Below are 25,821 nucleotides of genomic sequence, written 5' to 3' on the forward strand. Positions count from 1 at the left end.
ATGGCACTTAGGATTTTTTGAAACTCTAAAGCCAGAAAAACTGCCCCCGATTCCTAAAGGAAAGGTCTATGAAATTCTGTGTCAGCATGTTGTGTACAGCCAAGAGGCGTTTAAGAAGTACCTTCCTCCAGATGTCGCTGTCATAGCGGCGGTCAGAGAGCCACTCGACCGATTCGTGTCGTCTTTCTTGTATTTCCACCAGTATCCAACATCTGTGAAGCAAAAATCGAGAGTGAATGGAAATGACATTATGTTGATGAGAGAGTTTCTGAAAAACCCAGAGTTTTACGAGCCAGCGATCTTTCAACGGGGATCTTTAGCTGTCAACCGGATGTCCTTTGACTTCGGCATCCCTAAATCCCAATACAGGAACGCGAGTTTTGTGGACAACTACATTAAAATGGTGGACGAACATATGGAATTTGTTTTGGTTGCTGATCATTTTGACGCGTCTCTGGTGATTTTAAAACGAAAACTCTGTTGGTCAACTAAAGATATTCTGTATGAAATACAACATAAGGGTATGAAGCAAAAACCCGCCATTCCTGAAGATATCAGACAACGCTTGAAAAATCTTTCTCCATCAGACTTTCAGCTTTACGATTACTTTAGTAGGAAGTTTCAGCGAATAGCGCAAGCTGAGCTTAACTTGTCGGAAGAGGTGAGCATTTTCCAAGAAACATTGAAAAATGTGACTAGGTTCTGTGGCGCTCTGAGCAAAAGTGGACCTCAGTTCAAGCACTTTGAAAAGACGCAATTTTCCCACGAATTTAACATCACTAAGTTGGACTGTGATTATCTTAGTTTTAAAGAAGAAGTATTCATAAAATTGCTGTGGAAAAATCAGGCGATATAAAATGAATTCATGAACATTTGTTTGTACAGATAGATATTATTTTTTCTGAAGGGAAACAGACAATAAAAAATGGAATGTGAGACTTCAATCATTTTATGTCTATGATTTGGCGCTTTGACAGTTTTTGGCACTGAATTATTTCCGTTGAGTTTACTCCCCCCATTAACAGATTCGTTTGCACGAGTAAGCTGTGGTTAGATTGGACCGCAGAAAACGGCTAATGGCTCTTTGGCGACCTCACTTTAAGACAGATTTTAATTTTGTAAACTTATTTGGAAAATCCATGGTAAACATTATGAATTATGTAAAATAGGTTTGGAAACCCCGGCCCTGATTAAATATATAAAACAGCTTCAGTGAACTCTTGAGCTGAAAACCATGGACCTCGTTCAAAATCTCTGAACATTTCTACGACTGTCAAAAGCTGACAAAAATTTCTCAACATTTCTACAGCTGTCGAAAGCGGAGAAAATCTTTGAACATTTCTACGAGTGTCAAAGGCTGACAAAATCTCTCAACATTTCTACGACTGTCAAAGACTGACAAAATTTCTCAACATTTCTACGGTTGTCAAAGGCTGACAAAATCTCTCAACATTTCTACGACTGTCAAAGGCTGACAAAATCTCTCAACATTTCTACGACTGTCAAAGACTGATAAAATTTCTCCACATTTCTACGACTGTCAAAGGCTTACAAAATGTGTCAACATTTCTACGACTGTCAAAGGCTAACATCATGTTACTAGATTTTGTGGCCTGGAAAATATTTGTCACTGTTGTGGCATAACCATAACTAGGCGAGGTCCATTTCTCGTAGTTTCATGCCTCAAAAACTAATCTCACGCTACGCCATTGTTGATGTCCTGAAACAAGGAAGGTAATACATGCCCTATTCTCCATACAGAAGGAAATAGGAACTGAGTACCTGTTTATGATGAAAGGTTCAAGATGGAACACAGAGGAATGTCTGAGTCAACTCACTCAAACATTTGAGTTATACAATTAAGCTAATTCGGCTCAGAAAACTGAATCATATGACCGGATCGGCTGAGTCATGAAACTCATCTGGTTGTATTGTGACTCCCTTAGTTAGATGTAAAACTCACAGGAGTGGTTTGTGACTCAGTTTTTTGAGTGGAACTAGCCCAATTGTATAACGCAGATTTTTGAGTCAGTTGAATCAAACTTTTCTCTCAGTGAAGGTTCAGAAATGAAGGTTTAAGCCTAAGATAAATCATTCAAGATAAAAGGACCAGAATGGAAGGTTTAGAAATAAAGAGAGGATGAATGATGGGTGGTTCAGGATGGGAAGTTTAGAAAGGAAGAGAAGATGAAGGATGGAGGGTTTAGAAAGGAAGAGATGAAGAAGGATGCATGGTTCAGGATGGGAGCTTTAGTATGCAAATTCCAGACTATTTCCAAAAAGCTACATTTTGACTGAAGTAAATTCACAGGTGGCTGGATTTCACCGGTTGTGTGAGACCATTCTGCGAAAAAGTGGGCCTCAGTTCAAGCACTTTGAAAAGACGAAATTTTCCCACGAATTTAACATCACTAAGTTGAACTGTGATTATCTTAATTTTAGAGAAGAAGATTTTATAAAATTGCTGTGGAAAAATCAGGCAATATAAAATGAATTCATGAACATTTGTTTGTACAGATAGATATTATTTTTTTGTGAAGGGAAACAGACAATTAAAATTGAGTGTGAGACTTCAATTATTTTATGTTTATGATTTGGACATTTGAACAGGGCCGCACTGAATTATTTCCGTTGAGTTTACTCGACCCCTCCCCCTCCCCCACAACTTAACAGATTCGTTTGCACGAGTTAGTTGTGGTTAGATTGGACCTCAGAAAATGGCTAATGGCTCGTTGACGACCTCTCTTTAAAACAGATTTTAATTTTGTAAAGTTTTTCGGAAAATTCATGGTAAACATTATATACTATTTAAAATAGGTTTCAAAACCCGGCCCTGATTAAATATAAAAGACGGCTTCAGTGAACCCTTTAGCTGAAAACCATGGACCTCGTTCAAAATCTCTGAACATTTCTACGACTGTCAAAGGCTGACAAAATCTCTCAACATTTCTACGACTGGCAAAGGCGGGCAAAATCTCTCAACATTTCTACGACTGTCAAAGGCTGACAAAATTTCTTAACATTTCTACGACTGTCAAAGGCTTACAAAAGGTGTCAACATTTCTACGACTGTCAAAGGCTAACATCATGTTACTACATTTTGTGGCCTGGAAAATATTTGTCACCGTTGTGGCATAACCATAACTGGGCGAGGTCCATTTCTCGTAGTTTCATGCCTCAAAAACTAATCTCACGCTACGCCATTATTGATGTCCTGTAACAAGGAAGGTAATACATGCCCTATTTTCCATACAGAAGGAAATAGGAGCTGAGTACCTGTTTATGATGAAAGGTTCAAGATGGAACACAGAGGAATGTTTGAGTCAACTCACTCAAACATTTGAGTTATACAATTAAGCTAATTCGACTCAGAAAACTGAATCATATGACCGGATCGGCTGAGTCATGAAACTCATCTGGTTATATATATTCCCTTGGTTAGATGTAAAACTCACAGGAGTCGTTCGTGACTCAGTTTTCTGAGTGGAACTAGCCCAATTGTATAACGCAGAATTTTGAGTCAGTTGACCCAAACTTTGCTCTCAGTGAAGGTTCAGAAATGAAGGTTTAAGCCTAAGATAAATCATTTAGAGTAAAAGGATCAGAATGCAAGGTTTAGAAATGAAGAGAAGATGAAGGATGGGTGGTTCAAGATGGGAAGTTTAGAAAGGAAGATGAAGTATAGAAGGTTTAAAAAGGAAGAGAGCATGAAAGATGGAAGGTTTAGAAATGAAGAGAGGATGAAGGATGGGAGGGTTAGAAAGGAAGAGAGGATGAAGGATGGAAGGTTCAGGATGGGAAGGTTAGAAAGGAAGAGAGGATGAAGGACGGAAGGTTTAGAAAAGAAGAGAGGATGAAGGATGGAAGGTTTAGAAAGGAAAACATGATGAAGAATGGAAGGTTCGGGATGGAAGGTTTAAAAAGAAAGAGAGGATGAAGGATGGAAGGTTTAAAAAGGAAGACAAGATGAAGGATGGAAGGTTAAGAAAGGAAGACATGATGAAGGATGGAAGGTGCAGGATGGGAGGCTTAGAAAGGAAGAGATGATGAAGGATGGAAGGTTTAGAAAGGTAGAAATGATGAAGGATGGATTTTTCAGGACGGGAGTTTTACTATGCAACTTCCAGACTATTTCCAAAAAGCTACATTTTACGGGTCACGTGCGTTGCAAGTCTTAAGCTTGCATATCAGCTGTCCTAATAAAACCCTGACTGAAGTAAATTCACAGGTGGCTGGATTTCACCGGTTGTGTGCGACCATTGACCAAGTATTTAACTGTCGTCGCTGCCCTAGTTTTACACCCCATGTTGTAAGCCTTTTACAATTTTGTGATGAGGTTTAAAATTTTGCCTTAAAAGACAAGGTGGAAAGTATGGTATAGCAGTTTCAGAATGGAAGGATCATAATGTTTGGTTAAAGGTGAAACAATCTCCGGTGATTTGTTTTATATGCCATTCCGATCTGTGTTTCAAAGCGCGGGCAGTGAAAACTGAGCACTGGTCGACATGAATCCTATATTGAAATCCTGGACAACATCAAATCCCAGCGGGTCTTCAGGGTGAAAAGAATAGAATATCAGCCCTCTAGGCAAACTTGGTGCAAATGTAGTGTCATACACTTACCCATATGCGACTTGCTATGAAAACCTCCGGGTGAAAAGTCACGGATAACAGTCGCAAATCACGGAATGATCGTACGATCAGTCGTGAAGGGTCTTGAAGAGTCTTGATGAATCTTGCCAGTCTTGAAGATATCACCAGTGATCCCAAGGCGATCGGAGAGGTGATCTGCACACTCCAGAAAACTTGCTGCGATGCTGCAATCTACATACATTCTTTCAAGGTAAATCGTTTGGGCTTTCCATTTTACATGCACAAGAATGCCTATTTTTTAAATCACGTGACCACCACGGATGAATTGGAGTCATGCAGGAGTGGAAAGATTAAATGTTTGGGGTTTCAATCAGGGTAAATTGGCGCCGGTTGACAGATGAGTTACACATCGCTTAGAACACAAATTTGTTCTCGGTGAGGAAGGTGGCTTATGACGTTGAACTCAGCGTTAATGGTGATGACTTTACTTACAATGTGGTTATATAAAAAGAGACGTTATGGTCATTGTATAAGAACTATATTTAACTATGTTTTTCAAGTTGTTTAAGTAAGAACTATATTTAACGGTTTTTATCGAGTTGTTTCTTGTGGGAAGAAACTGTTTCCTGGTTTTAACATCCTCTTTCCACGACATGACTGAAATACTTCTAGGAAGTCATTTTCCACGTTTTGCTAACTGGAAATCGTGTCGTTGGGATGACATTTTGTGCCATGTTTTAACTGAGGTAGTATATTTTTTTATCGTTGCGGTACTAATACAGAATGAGACGATTAGTCTTTGGGTGAATTGCTTTTATATAAAAAATATGGGAAACACACCAGAGCTTCCTACAGGCAGCTAAAAAAGAAAGGCAACAAAAGAAGAAAGGACAACAAGAAACATAAACCTTTACAGACCTATAAGAAGAAAGAAACAAAACAGTTAAGTACAATCGTTTCATTACTCCTTTCCTTTTTCAATTTAAGAAGCCTCAACCTACCAAATTTTCGACAATCTCTGCCCCTCATCTAACATAGCCAAACGAAAGGCAACTGATATCCCTGAACTGAACAGGTCACCGAAACGTTTCGCCCCAACCCCTCCTACAAATATTACTAGCTTTATAGCAATTATTCACAGTTTAGTGAATATGAGGGCTACCCAATTCCCTAAGCAGAAACTGGTCCAAGACCTGAAAAACAAAGCTGGGGTTGTCCATAGCGTTACGGAACTACCTGGCGCTGACCTTAAAATCCGTTGCAGAGCCAGAAACTTCTACAGGTTGACCTTCTAGCAGACAAACCAGTAAATATTAAACCATATACACCTCGTAGAACACAATGAAAAGGTGTAATATATACTATCCAAAAAAAGAAACGCATAGGTGTTTTGTTTTATTTTAAAATGAAATAAATACATTTTGTCTTCATTTCATGAGCAAAATGTGTTTTAATATTGTTAATAGTCACAGTTAGCACACATTTTATTCCTCAAAACATTTCTTGGTTGAAAATGTTGAGTTTGGAGGCCGTTTTTGGAAGAAGTAAAAAATACAGCACCACACTGCATCACGTGCAGTCTTACACGCCGAAGTTACGCATGGAAAGCATGCAGTGTGTGACTATAAAACCGCAACTTCGGGCCGGAAATTGGCGTCTTTCAAGTGGTGTTTTCAAGCTGATTCAACATGCCACGTCTTGACACTGTCACAAGAAATATTGCCATTGGAAGACTTCAAGCTGGAGAGTCCCAATCGTCCATTTCTAGGCGTCTACACGTCAGCCAGAGCACGATTTCACGGCTTGCTGCCCGATACAACAATACTGGGACAACAAATGACCGTCGGCGTTCAGGTCGACCACGTGTCACTACAGCAGCCCAAGATCGCTACGTAAGGGTCCTCCATTTGCGTGACCGTTGTGCTACAGCTGAAAGCACAGCAGCCAGCATACCGGGACTGAGGAGGATACCAGGTCAGACAGTGCGGAACAGGCTGAGGGAACATGGACTGAGAGCCAGGAGGCCCTATGTTGGGATCGTGCTGCGTCCTCACCATCGCGCCAATCGCCTCCGATGGTGTAACAACGTGACTGCATGGAATCTACGCAACTGGCGACGCATTTGGTTCAGTGATGAGTCCAGATTCCTAATGCAGAGACGTGATGGTAGAAACCGGGTTTACAGACGTGCTCACGAACGTTATGCCCCTAACTGCGTACGCCAAGTGGACAGATTTGGTGGAGGGAGTGTGATGATGTGGGCAACAATATCGTATACTGGTCGTACAAATCTTGTCCACGTTCAGGGAAATCTTACGGCCGTACGCTACCGAGACACCATCCTGCAGCCACACCTCTTACCTGTCATTGACGTTCAGCGGGAGTTGTTCCAGCAGGACAACGCCAGACCGCACACGGCACGTGTCACAAGGGACTTCCTCGCCGAAAACAATGTAAATGTGCTACCCTGGCCATCCCGTTCCCCGGATCTTAACCCAATTGAGCATCTGTGGGATGAACTTGATCGACGTCTACGCCAACGTCAACCTCAACCCCAAACGCTTCAAGAGCAAGTTGCATGTTGGCAGGAGGAGTGGCAGAACATTCCCCAGGCCTCTATCCAGCGTCTCATCCAGTCTATGACAAGGCGTGTCAGAACTGTTATTCGTGCCCGTGGTGGTCAAAACAGATACTGACATTCCACTCAAGTGGGAGACTCATTGTGAGTGTCTTACCTCAAGTTGATGGCCTTGTTGTCTAGATATGGACCTTTCCTTAATCTGTGTAAAAACATATTTGCAGAATAGCAATTCTTATTTAGTTATGCATAATTGAAAAGACTGCATCACCTCCGCAAAAAAACGCGTTATGCGTTTCTTTTTTTGGATAGTATATGTCACTGACCATTAAATACCAAAATGGAAGATCTTATGAATAAGCTGAAAGATCAAAATGTCCTCTATGCAAAACGCTTTAGTAAGGATAATACACTAACAACAAGTATAATGCTTATAAAGTATAAAGGATTAAGATTACCAGAAACAGTTCAGCTGTCTCTGCACAACATTATCGTGAAGCCTTTCTATGAAGCGCCTAGACATTCCTACCAGTGCCAAAAATATGGTCACACAAAGAGAGTTTGTAAATCCGACATAGTTTGCCCTAAATGTTCAGGAAAACAGGAATATCAAAATTGCATCGAAAGAAAAGCCACCTGCGCAAACTGTAACAAAACCACTCAGCAGGATACAAAGGGTGCGGCGCATACAAAAGAGCCAAAACAATCGAGTTTATAAAGGCAGATAAAGGAGTAAGACTCCGAAGCTGTCAAACAAGATAGGCAGACACAAAGACTCACCAAAAAGAGCGTGCTAACAAGCTTTAATTCTAAGGACACAATGGCAGCGCAAAGTGAACTATCCGAACAAGAAAATCATGCACAGGAAACCGGAACCGAACAAACCGACAAAATTAGCATGAGTAAACTGGAATTTCTGAGTTTTATAAATATAGTGATCGACTCCGTTTACAATCAACGGTCAGCTAATAGAACCAAAACTGACATAATAACCAATATCGCACATGAGTTTCTAAATTGGAAATTCACCCCAAGAGAAATAATTGAATGGGGATTGAACCCAATATTTGCCCAGAAAACATCCACTCCAACCAAAATAGCAGAACGACTAAATACGTCAATATAAATACAGCCCTAACAATGACGAACTGTATGGCTTCAAATTTCGATCAATCAGTGCAATCGAAATCACATCAAAATCCTACCATGGAATGTCCGCGGCATTCAAAAAAACGGAGACAACCTAAAAGTGCTTACCTCTGAAACTAAACCAGAGGTTATTTGTATTCAGGAAACCTTCCTCAAACCAGGAAATAACCCCAACAACAAATTCAATATCCCCGGCTACAAAGCATACCGATGTGATAGGTTACAAGACAGACTGGGTGGAAATCTCATTCTTGTCAAGGAAAACATTGTACACCTATATATGTGCTCGAAAAACGTAAATGACTTACTTGAATGGCAAGCTATTCAAATATACCACGACAATAAACTAATTCACATTATAAACATATACTCTCCCAGAAGTAGGAGGACAATATCCAAAACAGAGCTCGACAATATTATTTCCATCTTCAGCCCAAGTGCTATTATCTGCGGCGATTTCAATAACCATAACCCTTTATGGGATGCAAAGTGTAAACATAGTGACGATTGTGGTAACACAGTACAAGCATGGTTAGAGGAACACAGCCTAGTCTACTTAAACGATGGCGAAGGAACAAGAATAGACCTCGGCACAGGCAACACTTCAGCAATAGATCTCACTATTACCACACCTGATCTCACACCATAAGCAGGCTGGAATGTTATACCAGATACACTCGGGAGTGACCATTTCACTATCATGACAGAACTTGGTATGTCACCTCAACCTGAAGTAAATCTCAATAACCCCAAATTTCTGTTCCACAAAGCAAACTGGGAAAATTTTAAGAAAGATTGCCAAAATATATTCATTGATGATGATTGCCTCTCCGATATAGACCTATTCAACCAAAATCTTACTGATGATATACTCAGGATTGCAGAATAACACATTCCTATTTCCTCCCAGCATAAAAGACCTGCAAATCCTGTTCCTTGATGGAACAGTAAATGCTCTGCAAAAAAAAGAAACAAAAAAAGAGCACTGCGTGAATTCAAAAGACCCAGATTACATACACAGTCTGGGTCAAAATCAAAGAGAAACAAATTGAAAGTATGGAACAAACTTAAACAAATACAAGGCAAAACCATCCATCAAATCCCATCTTTAGATCGCAAACACAAAATCAATGGGGAAAAACCAAAATACCTCGCTAAAACCTCCCCAGAAAATAGCAGCGATCGAAACCTTAATCCATCTTTCAAACTAATCAAGGCTAACACATTTCTACAACTACAGCCCGACGATCACGTTGAACATGATCTTAATAAAGATTTCTCCCTACAGGAATATCACAAAGCCATTCACTTTAAAAAAGAAATCTCACAAGGCGAAGACAAATTAGGCTACAAAATCCTAAAACACCTACCGCTAAAAACACAAAATATAATACTGAAACTCATAAATACAAGTTGGAGGAAAAAACAGCTGCCCCAAAGCTGGAAATCGTCCATTGTTATTCCGATCCACAAAGCTGGAAATCGTCCATTGTTATTCCGATCCACAAAGCTGGAAATCGTCTATTGTTATTCCGATCCAAAAAGCTGGAAAAAACATCCTATGTACACTAATGGAAACTATGGTCAAAACCAGACTAGAATTTTATCTTGCCAAAAAGGGGATAAATAGGCGCGAATACACTCTGGGTGTTTTTCTAGATATTGAAAAAGTTTTCGACCTCGTTCGGCGGGATCGAGTTATACTACAATTCGATAAACTCGGGATAAAAGGAAGAATCCAACATTGGATAAATGATTTCCTAAGAAATCGGAACTATAAAGTTAGACTTGGACAAACTTCATCTAAAAGACACACTCAACAAACTGGTACACCTCAAGGGAGCGTACTAAGCCCGACATTAATTAACATTCTGATAAACGGTTTAGCAAATGCAATAGATAGTAACCATCCAAACATAGAGCAGTCACTATTTGCTGACGATGCGGCAATATGGAAAACAGGCAAATCTATAAAGAAAATGAAAAATGCTATACAGAAAACACTGAACACCATCTCGAACTGGGCCAACACAAGGGGATTTAAATTCTCACCCACTAAAACAACAGGTATTGTCTTTAAAATTTATTTATTTATTTGATTTGTGTTTTACGCCGTACTCAAGAATATTTCACTTATATGGCGGCCAGCAATATGGTCGGAGGAGACCGGACAGAACCTGGGGGACAGAAGCCTTGCCAAAGTAAAAAGAAAACACACATCAACAACAACCCCCGTGGTTATTGCAAACTCCCCAAATAGACACTGCACTCCATGACCAAATTTCAAAACTGGAAAACCCGGTATATGTCAAAGTTCAAGCCTTAGAACACTGCCACAAACACCACAACGGTCATCTGAAAGTATATATGGATCCAAAAATGTGCAAGGTCACACTGGATCATCATTTGCAATACCAAACTTAAACATAGTTAAAATCTATAAACTAACCAACCACCTCTCCGTCTATGCCAATGAATTAGTTGCAAGTACAATGGCTACAATGGATTCTTGAGAACAAACCAAACCGAGTAGCCATACTAAGCGACTCCCTCAGTGGATTCATTTGAATCCAAAACTCAAAATCTGAGAGCAGACCAGACCTCCTAAAAGAAATAATCTCGCTAACTAACAAAATACAGAAACAAAAAACCGAACTGACTCTAGCATGGGTTCCAGCGCAAGTTAATATTCGAGAAAATGAAATTGCAGATCAGGCAGCCAAATCGAGCCTACAGCAATATCCTCAAGATATAGACTACCCCTGAGCCAAACTTAAATTTATACATTGATCAATACCCAAATTAACACTCAGTGGAAAGAGGAATGGGATAAAGAATCCAACGGAGGGTGGCACCATAAAATATTGGACGGAACGATTACAAAATTTGTTCCAATTATTGAATAACCAGGATGGCAAAAACATATCACGCCTGACACTAGGGAAAACAGGGCTCAGAGCACATCCAGCAGCTATAATCCAAAATTCTTCACTAACTTGCCAAGCCTATCAAGACCATGATGAAACCACAGAGCACTATTTGCTACAATGTATTAGACACAGTAAAGAATGAAGATGATTGGCAGAATGCCTGAAAATCTAAAAATGTGAGCTTGACCTTCAGACTATCCTTAACCCCAAACCACATCTGAGAACACAAATATTTTCCTTACTAAAAGAATACATAAAATCGACGGGTTACAAAAGCCTAATCTAATAAAACACTGTTGACCAACAACGGCGATACCTCGATTCTAAGAGCCGTTTCTCCTCTGGTCAACAATACGTCACTATTCTCTGATTAAAGACAGTGCATTTTCCGAAATTACCAAACACATATACCAACAACGGCGATACCTTGATTTTGAGGGCCGTTTATGCCACAGATACATAATTCCTTCCTACAACTTTACTCCCGATTATATCGGCGATACCTTGATCTTGAGGGCCAATAAAACATCTATGAACCGGTTTGCAAAAACATAGCACACGAAAACAATGTAACCACAGAAGCTGATGACTGTAGTGATTAATAATGTTTCTCCATTTACTAATCTGTCCACTTGTTTGTTGTTATTATCTATTCTTATTAGTTGATATTTATTTTCTATTTATTTACAAATGTGTATATGATCATACGAGGACAGACCGTCTATCAAATTTTGATTCATAGCTATAGAACTAATTTGCTCCTAAGTATGTGTTTGATCAAATATCTTCTTGCTTAAGATATACATTATCTTATAAACAAAACCGCCTCGCTAATGAAAAATACAACTATCTTGTATATTTGTTTTCTCCATTTGTTTTCACAGGAACAAAAAACAAGGATGAAAGTTTTAATTATCGGCAGCAGTTACGTTCATAGGCTGGTGAATAGTATCCTTTGAAATTCGATCCCAAACTCTAGAATCGACTTTAGAACAGACCAGGTCATTCAATTCTTTGGCAATGGGGGAGCTAGTGTTGGGACACTTAGATACTCTGGAGGATTGGAAAGTCTCCTTCAGGAGACAAAACCTGACCTAGTTATCCTCCACATTGGGGGAAACGATGCGGACTCCCCCAAACCAGCATCAGCAATTTGCGCTGATATTCTAGACTATGTTGGTGCACTTAAATCGAAATTCCATATTCAAAGGATATACATCATCCAGCTTCGTTACCGTGAGATAACTCGGTGAATTACGGTGCACATTTATAACACAAAAATCCATGAAATTAACATGAAGCTGACAAACAACCAATTGGCCACCTTCTGAAGACAAGGGAATGATCCGACCACAAAAGCAAATTCTAACCAACGACGGAGTGACCTAAACACTCTAGGTCAGGAACTGTACTACCGGTCTATGAAACGTGCTGTAAGGCCACGAATAAAAACTGGAAATAGAAATAGAAATCAACTAAAGAAGACAGGAAAAACAATACCCATGGGACCAAAGAAAATTAACACCAAAGAAACGAAGACCAGAAACATAAAAGACTTCATAACAGTATGACTATCTCTTGCTTCAACTAAGTGGATGAGGCCTGACATCCTTGCTCCTCAATTATACTTGTCTCACCTGTTACAGGCACAGGTTTCCAGTACGCTGGTTTTACCTGGACGGTGTCCGGTAAAAGTGGCGGGAGCACTTTAACTCCACGTCACAGAGGAGGAAGCAAGAGAACAAAACCGTTTACCAATCAATAAAAGCACTGATGTTGTTTTCTCTCTGTGTAAATGTCTGTATAGGCAGCCCAATGTAATCTTGTAATGTAGATCTATGTAGATCTATTTATTCTAAAGTAAAGACAACGCAACTCTCTGTAAATAGCTTACTATTTATCCCCTTTCTATTAAATAACCATGGCAACATTTGAACCTATACAATAAGCTATACACATATTACCACTAAAAGGGTTAATTCCAGTAATTTACTCACGTACATATGTAAATAGTATACCAACACACTACCATTATCTACCAAAAATATCCATGTGTTAAAAAAATAAAACACTGAGTTGATGGGCCACGATATCCTCCAGGAGAGTGACCCTAAAACCAGTATTTAACTGGAATACCCCGGAAATTATGAAGAGTTAACTAGACAGTTCAGGGGCATATAACTGTCTAGTTGCCCTCTAAGTCTTTGCTAAATGAATGGGCTTAAAGATCTATTTATAAACGACGGTCATTAAAACATTTGTAGCAAGAAAACCGTTGATGATAGCTTAAAATGGTCAATTCCCCATAAAAGGTAATACATCACCTCACGTAATACAATATGACATAAATTACAAATTTATGGCTTTCATAATATTCGATTTAGTAGCGACTGAAATTACGTAGTTTCGCATTTTAATGCCTTCTTCAAACTTATGTAACTATGATTTCTCTACATGTATGTCTATTTCAGAAGTATCAGTCTACAGGTTCTAGATATAGGAAAACGATTGTTATGCGAGTCCTTTCCAGACTGCGGAGGCATCTTAGTGTAATTATAGTGTAAAATAAGGCTTTTATGTATGTATTTGACATGAATGTATGTTCCGAAAATGCAAATTCGAGTAAACTGACTGCCTTACCACAAATACTGTAATTTATTCGTATTTTTAGAAGATATTAATACTGCTCAAAGCTAAAAACTGCATTTCTGTCCCAGTTCTTTTATAATAGTAAAGCCATGAATATGTTGTTCTAGTAGATGGACTATCAATGTTAGATAAGAAAAAAATATTTGTTAGCTGAAAAGAGCAGATTAGATGTCCCTAAAATTAGAAGAATTGGGGTATACCAAACTATGCCGTATAAAGATCCCCCCTACAAGGTGGATATTTAGCTGCATTATTGTCACTAAAATTTTGTTTATAAAAACTCTGTATGCATATTTTAACGATAACGTTTTCATGTTCTGTCTCATGATGCTAATTGTTCTATATTTTGTCATGTTTTTTTAATAAATAAAATGAGTTGTACAATAATTGTTTTCGTTTGTTCATTTGTTTCGGGTTTGTGTCATTGTAGCCCCACTGCATATACGTCACAGAGATCGCACAAAGTGATGACGCTTCGATATATGTAAATGCATACATTACGAATCCGCTCTAATGTACCAACAATCAACTTTACAGTGGCGTAGGAAGCGGCGGGGTGGGGGGGGGGGGGAGAGGAAGTATTGGCTGAAGGGCGTATTTTCAAAGGTGGGATTGAGCAGCATCTGTTCTACCCCTCCTTCTCACTTTGCGACAAAGCGTATAAAAAAAGCACAACAGTGTTCATTGCTTTCTTCTCTATTTTGAATATAATATTAAAACATTTCCTTTAATTTGTTCAAACAGATTAACGCTCTGTAATTCTATTGCTCGGATATTTTAACCTCGGGGAATAGCTTTCATGTCGTCATGCTGTCGTGGTATCTGAAATCTTGTAATTTTCAAAATGGGGCAATGTAACAGCATTCAAACAGTGTGAAAACTCACGTCTACCAATTCCTGTGGAAGGCTTCTTATCCTCCAGCACATTGCAAAACTCAGAGCAGTATTTACCCTAATTTATTGCATACATTGTATTTTCAGCAAGGCGACAATACTTACAAACGATACCAGTATTTTATGAAGCCGTGCCTGCAAGTTTCCTTTCACAAAGAACACAAGAATATAAATATTGAATTAACCGTGGTCTTTATAATAATACTGGATAGGAATTCCCTTTTGCAATTTTGTGAATGCTTACAGCCTCTCATTTCAGATGATCTCCATCTTATCACACAATTTTTTTCCAATAGTTTCAAGCTAATAGCTCCGTACATGTGTTTTAACTGGTCGAAAAGGCATTTAGAACATGTCTGTGTACGTCTGCAATCTTGGAGCTTCCCGGGCCTGGACGGCCACTGGATCCTCTCCTATAATTGACTGGTATTCCGCTTGTCTATGTACAAAAAACCAACTCTTTACCTCTCCGCCTGTAGACTTGATTAATCTGGCCAATGCATAATAAAATTTGCTCAATTTATCCGCATGTGCTATTAGAGTAAATATTGAACGACTCACGCAGCGCGTATCAGTATTTCGACGGAAAATAAGCACACAGATGTAAAGTTTGGAAGCGATCCGAAAACCAAATTTGTACCGAAATGTAGGGCATAGGCCTTTGTCATCATTACCTTGAAAATATGGATGTTTTTTCTCTTAAAACTCGTTGAAATGCAGGTACGGCTATTTAGAGCTTTCGGGGAATGGGTGGCTCCTGGACCCTCGCCTCATGGGTTCGGATAATGCTCCCCTCTGCCACACACCCCCCCCCCCCCCCTCAACTTTTCACTGGCTTCCTACGACCCTGCTTTATCAGACCAAGCAAGTACACACACTGAAAACATTTTGCTAAAATAAAGAGAATAATAAAAAATTGAATTGCAGGCTAACTGACACAATAACATTTGCCATTACGTCTCGTTAGGTTGTGTCACATGCTACTGCGTAAAAAGGCAGATGACGAGAAAGGTGCAAATTCTGTCCTTGACAGAAAACAGTGTAACTTTCCCGCGGTGTGGAGCCAGCTGCGCAAATAACTACGTGGAGAAATCCACGACTTCTGACGGCTCCCCGCTGTGTGACTATTTCTTGAGGTTGCCTCCCATTAACTTAAGCTTGGGTAAAGATCTGGGTCTACGAAAACGTGACAAAGGCATAACTCAAGCATTCAATCCGATGAATATATAGCGCGAATAAACCCTTTTTTACAATCAAACGTTATCTGAAACTCTATCAAATCATGTTACTGAAACATGGTCAATCTTTTATGTAAGGACCCAAGTGATGGAAGAACTGAAAGTGTCCAGTTTAAAATCTTATGTACATGTAAGGCAACTAGTGTGCCTCAACCGAAAGTTATACCTAAGACACCAGACACCCTTTTATAATACTGATTCTATGCGTGTAAGACATTTGTGTATCAGCTGTCAACCAGTGCGGACATTCCAGGTCAAAAATGGCAAGGTCAGTTCCCAAAACTAGTTTTTAACACAAACCATCAAAGAACTAAGAAAGTATATAAAGTACAAAATTACGACGAAATCATGCAAAGAGAAGCAATCACCTTCCCGTACATGTATGCTAAGCGTCAAGTCAAGTAGGAGCCAAGGGTCAAGTAAATTTGATAACACACCAGTTTATGCTTAATGTCCGTATGAATACTCCTATTTATGAAACTGTAGTTAGTTTAATAAAAGTACTGACTAGATACGTAAATATTAGGCTATGCAGCACTCCCTCTAAAACTGCAAGCTACCAAACATTAGCCTGTGCTTCCAATCCTAAATTCGCGCACAATATCGGTACTCTTCAAGTTGGAAAAGGCTTTGTCTTGCATTTCTCGCCTGTCTCGTGTTGTCTGGAATCCAGTGGACTGTCTGAACAGTCTCAATGGGTTCTGTAGGTCTTTTATATTGTATTCATGAATAAACCAGGATTCTGCTGGTGGATTAAAAAGCCTCCACAAGGCCTGACCGCTTTGCATTGTTTTAAGGTGATTGTATGTGAAATGTGATCACAACACAGTATTTTGAGTGACATGAAATAAAATGCAATTAACACCACAACATTTTTTATCTTGTTCTTACAGACCTAATTAAAAGTGGCTACTTTTGCTATGAACCAGGAACAGCATGTTAAAGACACACCGTCGTACGTCGTGCAGTGAAAGCACTTCTCTCTACACTCGCTTTACATCATAACAACTAGCAAATTTTGTACACAAATCTTAAACATCGCCAAGGTCTTTGAGCTCACGGCGATGAAGCAGGAAATGAGGTTAAAGAAAAGCAACAAAAGCTCTCTTTCAATCTTGTTTATATTATACTTGGCACATGTCTGCATTCTCTTGTCTGAAATGTGCGAAGCTAAATTCCAACGGGAACCTGAAGCAATTTTATTGATAATTCTTTGGAGAGACAATGCTTATATGAGCCCACCATTCGAAATCACGCGAATTTCTACGTAATCCTGCGGTAGAGTTCCAAGAAATAATTGCGTATTCCAAGGCAATCGGTGGCGTTTCCGTACAGCTGAAGGCAAAGTAGGTCACCGTTCTTCGTGCGGCATATGAGTTAAAAGATGGCATTGTAGTCTAATTCGCTGAGTATGGTAAAGTCTTGTTTATCATTTTATGCCTAGGGTCATCTAGCGTTGAGAACATAGTGAGAAACCAACGATAACTAGTGTTGTATCCCCTCTGAATTGTGTCACGCAAAATCAAATGGTAAGTGTGTCAATGTATTTAAATTGCTATTGTTCAGCCTGAGCACGGACGGAGATGAGAATAATACACCCGAACTCACACTAAATAGCCCACTGCTCAAGAGTTCGGTGCGTTCGCCATCACGTGCAGTTGTTTACATAAGGCGAAAGTAGTCATCTCAGGTCAGATGACGTAATGCACGAGCCTGGCTTTCAGCGTCTCTGTTGTAAAAGCATGGTGAAGAAGAATATTAGATAAGTAATCTCAACAGAGGCAGTAGGTACACTTCTATTTTAGAATGACGAGCCCACAGGGCTCCACAGATCAAACGATTTCTGGTGGATGGCAGTGAAAATTAGCGAGCGTAGATAAGTGCGCATGCGCTGTATGAATTATAACACAAAATTTATGTGTACTATATGTCGACGCAGATTGGTAATTATATTACGTATATATACCACGGTAAATTGTTCTAAACTAGTTCTAATCTTTGTTGTCTTAGTTTACGTATTCCTTAAATGTAACAAATGTAACAAAGTGTTATTTTGTGGTTTGATTGCACATACACGTGCGATAGCGATGAGTACTGGATTTCTCATATTAGGCAAATTGCCGAATGGATTGCCGTGCGTTGTTCAGTTTCCTTTGTTTGATGTAATTTGATTAAATCCACTAAATCGACGCGTGCTACTTCTAACGAGGTCATTATTTTGCATAATATTTATTTGATTTATTTATTTAATTGGTATTTTACGCCGTACTCAAGAACATTTCACTTATACGACTGCGGCCAGCATTATGGTGGGAGGAAACGGGCATGGCCCGGGGGAAATCCACAACTATCTGCAGGCTGCTGACTAACCTTCCCACGTAAGGCCGGAGAGGAAGCCAGCATGAGCTGAACTTGAACTCACAGCGGCCGCATTGGCGAGAGGCTTTAACTGAACTGAACCAGGGAGGCCCCCGCAAAATGATATTAGGTGATAATATTAGTTTTAAATGGTTACTCAGTGACAGGATACGGGAATATATGGTGTCAGTAATCCTCATGAAGATTACTGACTCCATATATTTCCTTATCCTATCACTGAGTAAGCATGTAAAAAATTTATCCTGCAAAGACCAATCAATTCAGTACATGCTGAAGACTGCAGTTTCAGTGAATCGCTTCAGCGATTGACCATTGTATTCACAACCAACCAAAGGGAGATAACCTATTCACCAGGCACATTTGACATCGTCTTTGGGATTCGAGAATATATACACGTTCCCCGCGTAACCGGTGCTCGGTGAAGTGAGGAGAATGTTGTCTGATGCCCAATAAAGATTAAAACACGGTGACAATGGCTTACACCACAAAGTTTTGTGATTACTAATATAGATGTACACTAATGTATTTTCTTGTGTTATTCATTAAGTGAAGGAGATCCACTTGACAGTTCACTTTGGATGGATAACTCGATGGCGTATGCGTCTGTTGTCACTTGCTGTTCAAACATTTTTACTGCATCCGTAAACATGGAATGGTACTAACAAAGTATTTCACGGTGATTAATGAAAGCTCGTCTGCTTAATCATCATTTCACATCACGGTGGGAGTTCGAATCTGACACATGTACTTCAGGCATATGTATTTTACCTTCAACTTACCTTCATTAAAAATGTAATACGTGTAGACCTTATTATAGAATTATTAATTCAACTGACAAGTGTTCTGATCTAAGTCATTTCGTCGACCTGTGTATTCCTTTTCTTGTGTCCGTTAATTGCTGATTCAATAATATACTTGTAGTGCTGGCCCATTTGTATACAGGATTCTTACTACACGTGGAGCCCTGGATCGCTGGCTATATGTTCCACGACTTTTACAACGGGAATCTGTATTTAGTACCCACGGATTCCTTAAGTCATCCAACTGTAGATATGTCAAAGTCATCATCGCTTAACCGCGTAAACTTTTCATTTGAACAAGTCCAACCAACGTCCGGCATGTTCTGAGTTTGATCTTATGCCAAGCTCAGGCAATGTACGTGCTGCTTGTTCTCAACAGCTGGATTATTGTTAAAAGAGCTTTACTGGTGCATATTTGGGAGTCTTTTAAGCAGAACTTGTGGAATAAGTGTATAACAAACATTAGGATGGACTCAAGTTGTGAGGGTTTGTGAAATTTTCCTGGTGGGTGAGATATGGGGAGAAGACAGACTGTATGTATCAAGTTTGTATAGCATGCCTTTACAGACATCCCTTGTTATAAGCAAGGGATTATATAATGTTTACCAAAACCAAAGAAACCTAGAAATAATTTTAAAATCTGGAGACCCATTACCATATTAAATGTAAATTACAAACTCTACAGTGCTTGTATTGCAAATCGACTAAAAACAGTTCTTAATGACATTATAAATGAAGATCAGAAGGGGTTTATTTCCTGAAGATGAAATTGCAGAGAATGTACTCTAATTTACGACATAATGTTTGAAACAAACGAGAGACAAATACCCTGGTTACTAGGGTCAATAGATTTTGAAAAGGCATTCCACTCTACGTGTATCCTCCAAAATGGCATTATATCCCTCTGTTTAATATTAGTAGAGGATGTAGACAAGGGGATCCAATTTCCTCCGTATATTTTCTGTTATGTGCTGAAATTTTAGGTCAATGATAGGAAATAACCCAAATATAAAGGGAATAAACATAAACGAAACAGACATAAAATAAGCAAAATGCTGATGATACACAGTTAATCGCAGATGGGTCCGAAAAGTCTCTCTCAGAAGCATTATCGTGTTTAGATATATTTTACAAATTTTCAGGGTTAAAAATCAATACAGAAAAAACAAAGGCAGCATGGATAAGTTCTCTATCCGGATCCAATGTAAAAACTATGTCAGCAAGTGAAATTAGATTGGGTGAAAAACTTAATATATTGGCATAAAATTCTCAACGGTGGAATTTAATAACATATGGAAAATAAATTATTTGGCTAGGATAGAGGAATGGAAACTGATCTTCAAAGATGGAAAATTAGAAACTTACCAGTGTAAGGGAAAATAACAGTTATAAAATCTCCAGCTCTATCGAAAACTAATCATTTGTTCCTTTCCCTCCCAAACCCACCAGATAGTACTATGAAAGAAATAAATGTATTACTTTATAATTCATATGGAATGATGGTCCAGATAGGATACAAAGATCCATTATCAACAAGGACTACTCAAAAGGTGGATTACGGATGGCAAACTTACTACCACTTGTGCAATCGTTAAAAATATCTTGGATGAGAAAATTGTTAATAGCGAAATATAATGGCAAAATGTAAGTATATGTCAAAAATGATATGAATAGTTTAGGCACACTAGGGGGTAAGTATATACGGCTAATACTAAAAAGAGTAAACAACCCCTTCTGGGTAGATACTCTAAGGGCATGGCAGGAAATAACGCACAAAAAATATCAAGACAAATATTGAGTATATTCTTGATGAACATTTATGGTATAACCCACGTTTAAAGAACCAAATATTTTATTAGCCACTGGTATCAAAATAATATAAGGTTTATAAGGGATTTAAAAAATTCAGAAGGAAATTTGTTGACATTTAAAGATTTCAAACAAAAATTTTAAGTGAAAGGTACTTTCTTAGATTGTAATAGGTTAATTCGAAATGTTCCAACCGAGTGGCTCACGATAAATGAGGAGGATGATGTATATTGCCCCTTCTTTCCATCGAACATACGATTACTGACTAAACAAAAACGGGGAACAAAACGCTTTTACGATTTATTAAATAATGAGTTGCTAGCAAAATATGAAAATTCCACGAAGAATGGAAGGATACTATAAGCTTAGATAAAGAAACTGATTGGAAAGGTATTCGAATCTATTTATCAATGCACTCAATACACCAAGCTACGAGATTTCAATACAAAATCTTACGAAGGATAACGCCAATAAAATCTTATCTGTTCAAAATAGGATATTTGTAATTACTGCAGACTCGGTAAGGACACTATAGAACACTCTTTCATTGAATGCCCGGAAACACGTAATTGTGGACAGAATACGAAAGTGGATATCACAAAAGTGGAAAACTAATATTAAAATAACTCCAAAACCATTATTATTGGATGGAGCGAGAAACACAATTCTTCACCTTTAAATTTACTGACAATTTTAGCAAAAAAGTACATCTTTGACATGAGACGGAATGACGCCAAATTAAACATAATTAACCTGCAGAAAACGGTAACTGACCATTATAAAAACGAAAAAGTTTGTATAGCATGTCTCGATAGCTGAGGTAGTGCATGCAGTATGGGATGGGATATCGGGAATTGTCAGCTCGAGAAAAATGATGCTCATCGAGTGTGAAACACGAGTTAAATATCGCTTATCGAGAGAAAAAAACACATTACCTGCTGAATTCGTAGTTTAGATGTCTGAATGTGTATACGAGAAAAGCGAACTTAGCCATGGTCAGGTAGTGGACATACTTTACCAGAAAGCAGATGTTAGAGAGCACATCTACAGGGAGATAACTCCAGGAGAATATATGCACATGATCAATGGATATTAGATGGATATTGTTGGCTATTGCCTCGTGAACGTGGGGTTTTACTTTGACGTGACATTGCAATTTGCTTATGCGCATTGTCAGCTTTACATCATGCATTAGTGAATATTATCTGACTGTACTGACCAATAGAAAGCATATCTCTTAACATAAATTTCTAATACTTTATTTACATAAATTTCTCAGTTTGTACATTTTACATTCACATATGAGGTTTAAAATGTTAGTTGTGAAAATTCTTTTACGCTCTAAAATGTCTGGGAGTCATATGACTAGATCAGATGATTCATAAAAGACACCTGTGAGTTTTCCGACTAACCAAGTGAGTCAGCAATATAGCCTGAAAACTTTCATGGACTCAGCTGATCTGGTCATATGACTCAGTTGACCCAACGTTTTCTGATGATCGTTCATTTCCCTACTCATTTCCGACAAACCATCAGCAGCCATTCCCATTCAAGGTATTGTGAAAGAGATTTATCGTACAAGAAAAAGAGCCTTTTAAAAATTTCTTCCGCATCTCCACCAATAAACATGTCCTGTGTGAATGTAATCTAGAAGAAACTGACAGTTCCTTAATGCCTCATTTAAAAAACTGCCCAAGACAGACCAAACTTTGCCCGAAACCTGCCAGTGCCGCCGCAACTAGCACCCACTCAACCAGCCTGGTTCTACTCGCCCCAAATCTTGCCTGTGCCAACCAACTCCATCCCAACCAGAACCCATTTACCCAACCTGCATCCACTTCGCCCCGAAAACACCATGCATGCTCATGGGAATCATCTGGGGACGGGAATCATCTGGGGACGGGAATCACCTAGGTGTGTGAATAAGCTAGTGGACGGAGTTCTGCTAGATATGGGAATCAGCTATCCAAAGTGGATTTTCTGATTCAACACGATGATTATACAGCCTCTACCTCCAGGAGTTGTGGCTAGCCACAATCCTGAAACAGGCGTCACAGATTCTGGAAGATCTGTCCTTATTTACTTACAAGAGAGTAATACGCGTTGTACAACTTAAGAAACATAGAGTGACACTCTCTTTTTTGCAGTAATACTTGTGACGTTCACTGGAATCGTCACATAATATACAGGATATAACACGTGCGAGATATTGTACTCGCCATATGCGGGAAAGGCAGGGAGCACTATTGGCAAAGACCACACACCCCGCTCTAAATACATTGCAGTAGAAATAAAAACCCAGTGTAATTGTCTCCCACGGAATACCATTGATTTTATGAACGCTAGTGTAATGTTATTATTTTACGCAGAAATAATTTGTTCTTTGCACTGAAACAGAAAAAAACTTACAATAGGAGCGAGGTAAATGTAAGAAACTTTCATATCCATGCACAGTTTCATTGTTGAGTTAGTATAGTATACAGGCCAAAGATATACCTGTATCTATGATTTTGAAACAACATATCAGAAAGTTATACCAGCATGTTAAGTGGGTATACGGCCTGAAGATCAATATTTTGACGCGCCTGAGGCGAAATACCAGGAGGTATATCTGCGCACTACTCTTATATAACGAATTTATTACAATGAAGAGCACTACTGATACCTTTTCTTGAATTAATACCGGTGCTTCAGCCAAAACACTCTTGTTTTCACTGGACTCTTTACCGACGTTGCGACGCAAAGAATGAGAAAAATACCACGAGACCCAACTAAGACACTTAGTTGAGCTAACAATGCTTTGCATTTGGTAAAGTAAAGACATGAAAACTTACTGTCGGCTACATTGTCGACCGGCACGTTCTTCCGTGACTCCGCAGGTATACAGAAAAATATCCAAAGCATGAGACTATATTTCTCGCCTGTTCGGCGAATGCCAAAAACTCTGAAGAGTAGAAGTTTCTCTGATTTTGAGTAGCGTTATAAATGCATAATTTATTGTCGTAATTATGGAGTCCCAGATTGGGCCTTGTGTGAACTCCATAATTACGACAATAAATTATGCATTTATAACCCTCCATCCCCCCCCCCCACACACACACACACATATAGGCCTACAGGTACTGCGAGGTGAACATCGAGTAGCCTTGGTGCAGTATCGCTTCACAACATTGCCCGTTATTCTGAGGGTTACACCATCCTCGACACCACCAGTAATACGTGGGTAATACTATGATGGTCTTATCCGGCTTCCGTACGTGCATGGGGTGATCAACCTTAAGAGAGTATGTAGTCTTTTAGTCGTCAGTTCAAAGGGTGACCTTCAGAGAAGAAAACTGGATCTTGTACTGAATTCTCGTGAAGAGATACACGTCAGACTAGAACGTCACAAGCGGCTACCACGTAGACAATGCTGGTACCCATTGGTTTTTGTATATTCGCTGTGAAAATGTTTCTGTGTGTGAAGGGTTCACGTACCGGAATAATGCCCACACTAACAGCTTGCATTTCGTCCCAGCCTCGGATTACGGCCAATGTACGGGGAAGTCGGCTCTTCCACACCACGTACACCACTGTCCGGGAGATCGGTACCGCGGATTGCGCTTTCCCTCTGCAGCGAGAGGAGAAACTGCGCACATTTCGTGACCTGTGCTCACACGAGATTTTGTTATTTGGAGGATGACAGTGGATCAGACACATGTGGGCCCGGGTGTGCCAGCTGCACGTGCTTCTACAATACAGGTGAAAAGTTCGTCAGCTAAAAAAGTTATTTTCTAATGATAAAAATTTATAACTTTCTGCGGAGTCTCCCCGCCAAGCCTTTAGCGATGTTTTACTAACTTCAAAGCTGAAATTGCAAGCCTATTTTACTTTGTTTTGATTAAAATTAGGCTTTCAAGATGTAAGCTGTCAATCTGTCAATTGCCAGTTTTATAGCGGCATATGTAACCAACAATAATTTGTGACAAAATTTGGATTACACTTTAATTTATAAAGCTTTCAAAATAATATTGCGTATGGTTTTAACTTATTTTTCTTTAACTTAATAGCTAGAAGAGTGTCGTGACCAGAAATTAAAACGAAAATAAAGTTGTTATTGTCTAATATATCTTATATCACACTGTTTTCAGTGCTTTCACTAGTATTTTTTAATTCATGGCTCACACGTTTTCCCTTGTACTAAGACCCAAGTATATACTTCTGTTCTTTTACATTTCAATTCTGATCTACAAGGAATCTCAGATAGTGCTTTAGCCAACATTTTCCAATTTTTTCCAATTTTATCTTGAATCTTACTTTGGCAAGCACTTATTTCCAATGACACGTTTATGCTTGATGATTGGTTAAAAGGTTTGGCACATAAGCGTTTAATAACGCCTAGTGGGTCAACATCCTGTATTATAGTTTAATGTGCGTCAGGGTAATACCCAGTCTCAAGACGCCTATACCATGGCAGGCGGTGGCAAGGGTAAACCACCAACCCTTGGACGAGTTAGACTGGTGAACTATTCCATGAGAGACAGTATATACTCTCCTTCTAATTCTCTAAGAGAATAGAAGCAAGGCAATTATACAATTACTAGTCACCTAGTGAAAGACAGACCAGCATTTTAATTCATGTGCCCGTCTGCTTTCTGTACAATATAATTGTCGTGTACATAAATTATTCAGAACCTCTCTGACCCAAACTTAGTTTGAGACCAATAAGATTGACTTTCAGGTCATTTACAGTGGCCCGACATTAAAAATGAATTCTTTCTTTCCTGGTGATAGATCATATGTCAGTCTAAATATGCTATCCAT

At 39.0% G+C, this 25,821-nt stretch overlaps 1 protein-coding gene across 1 annotated transcript; it reads left to right on the top strand.

Annotated features, from left to right (window-relative positions):
- Nucleotides 1-250: 250 nt before the first annotated feature.
- Nucleotides 251-856, top strand: LOC135476379 (galactose-3-O-sulfotransferase 2-like). Its single transcript, XM_064756382.1, has one exon. The coding sequence runs from the start codon at nucleotides 251-253 to the stop codon at nucleotides 854-856; it is 606 nt and encodes a 201-aa protein (XP_064612452.1).
- Nucleotides 857-25,821: the final 24,965 nt, after the last annotated feature.

The sequence above is a fragment of the Liolophura sinensis genome, chromosome 10, assembly GCF_032854445.1.
Source record: "Liolophura sinensis isolate JHLJ2023 chromosome 10, CUHK_Ljap_v2, whole genome shotgun sequence".
Taxonomy (NCBI): domain Eukaryota; kingdom Metazoa; phylum Mollusca; class Polyplacophora; order Chitonida; family Chitonidae; genus Liolophura; species Liolophura sinensis.

What these genes read in the sequence shown, in the direction of transcription:
- LOC135476379 (XM_064756382.1), top strand. Translation starts at nt 251, where the DNA reads ATGTTGATGAGAGAGTTTCTGAAAAACCCAGAGTTTTACGAGCCAGCG.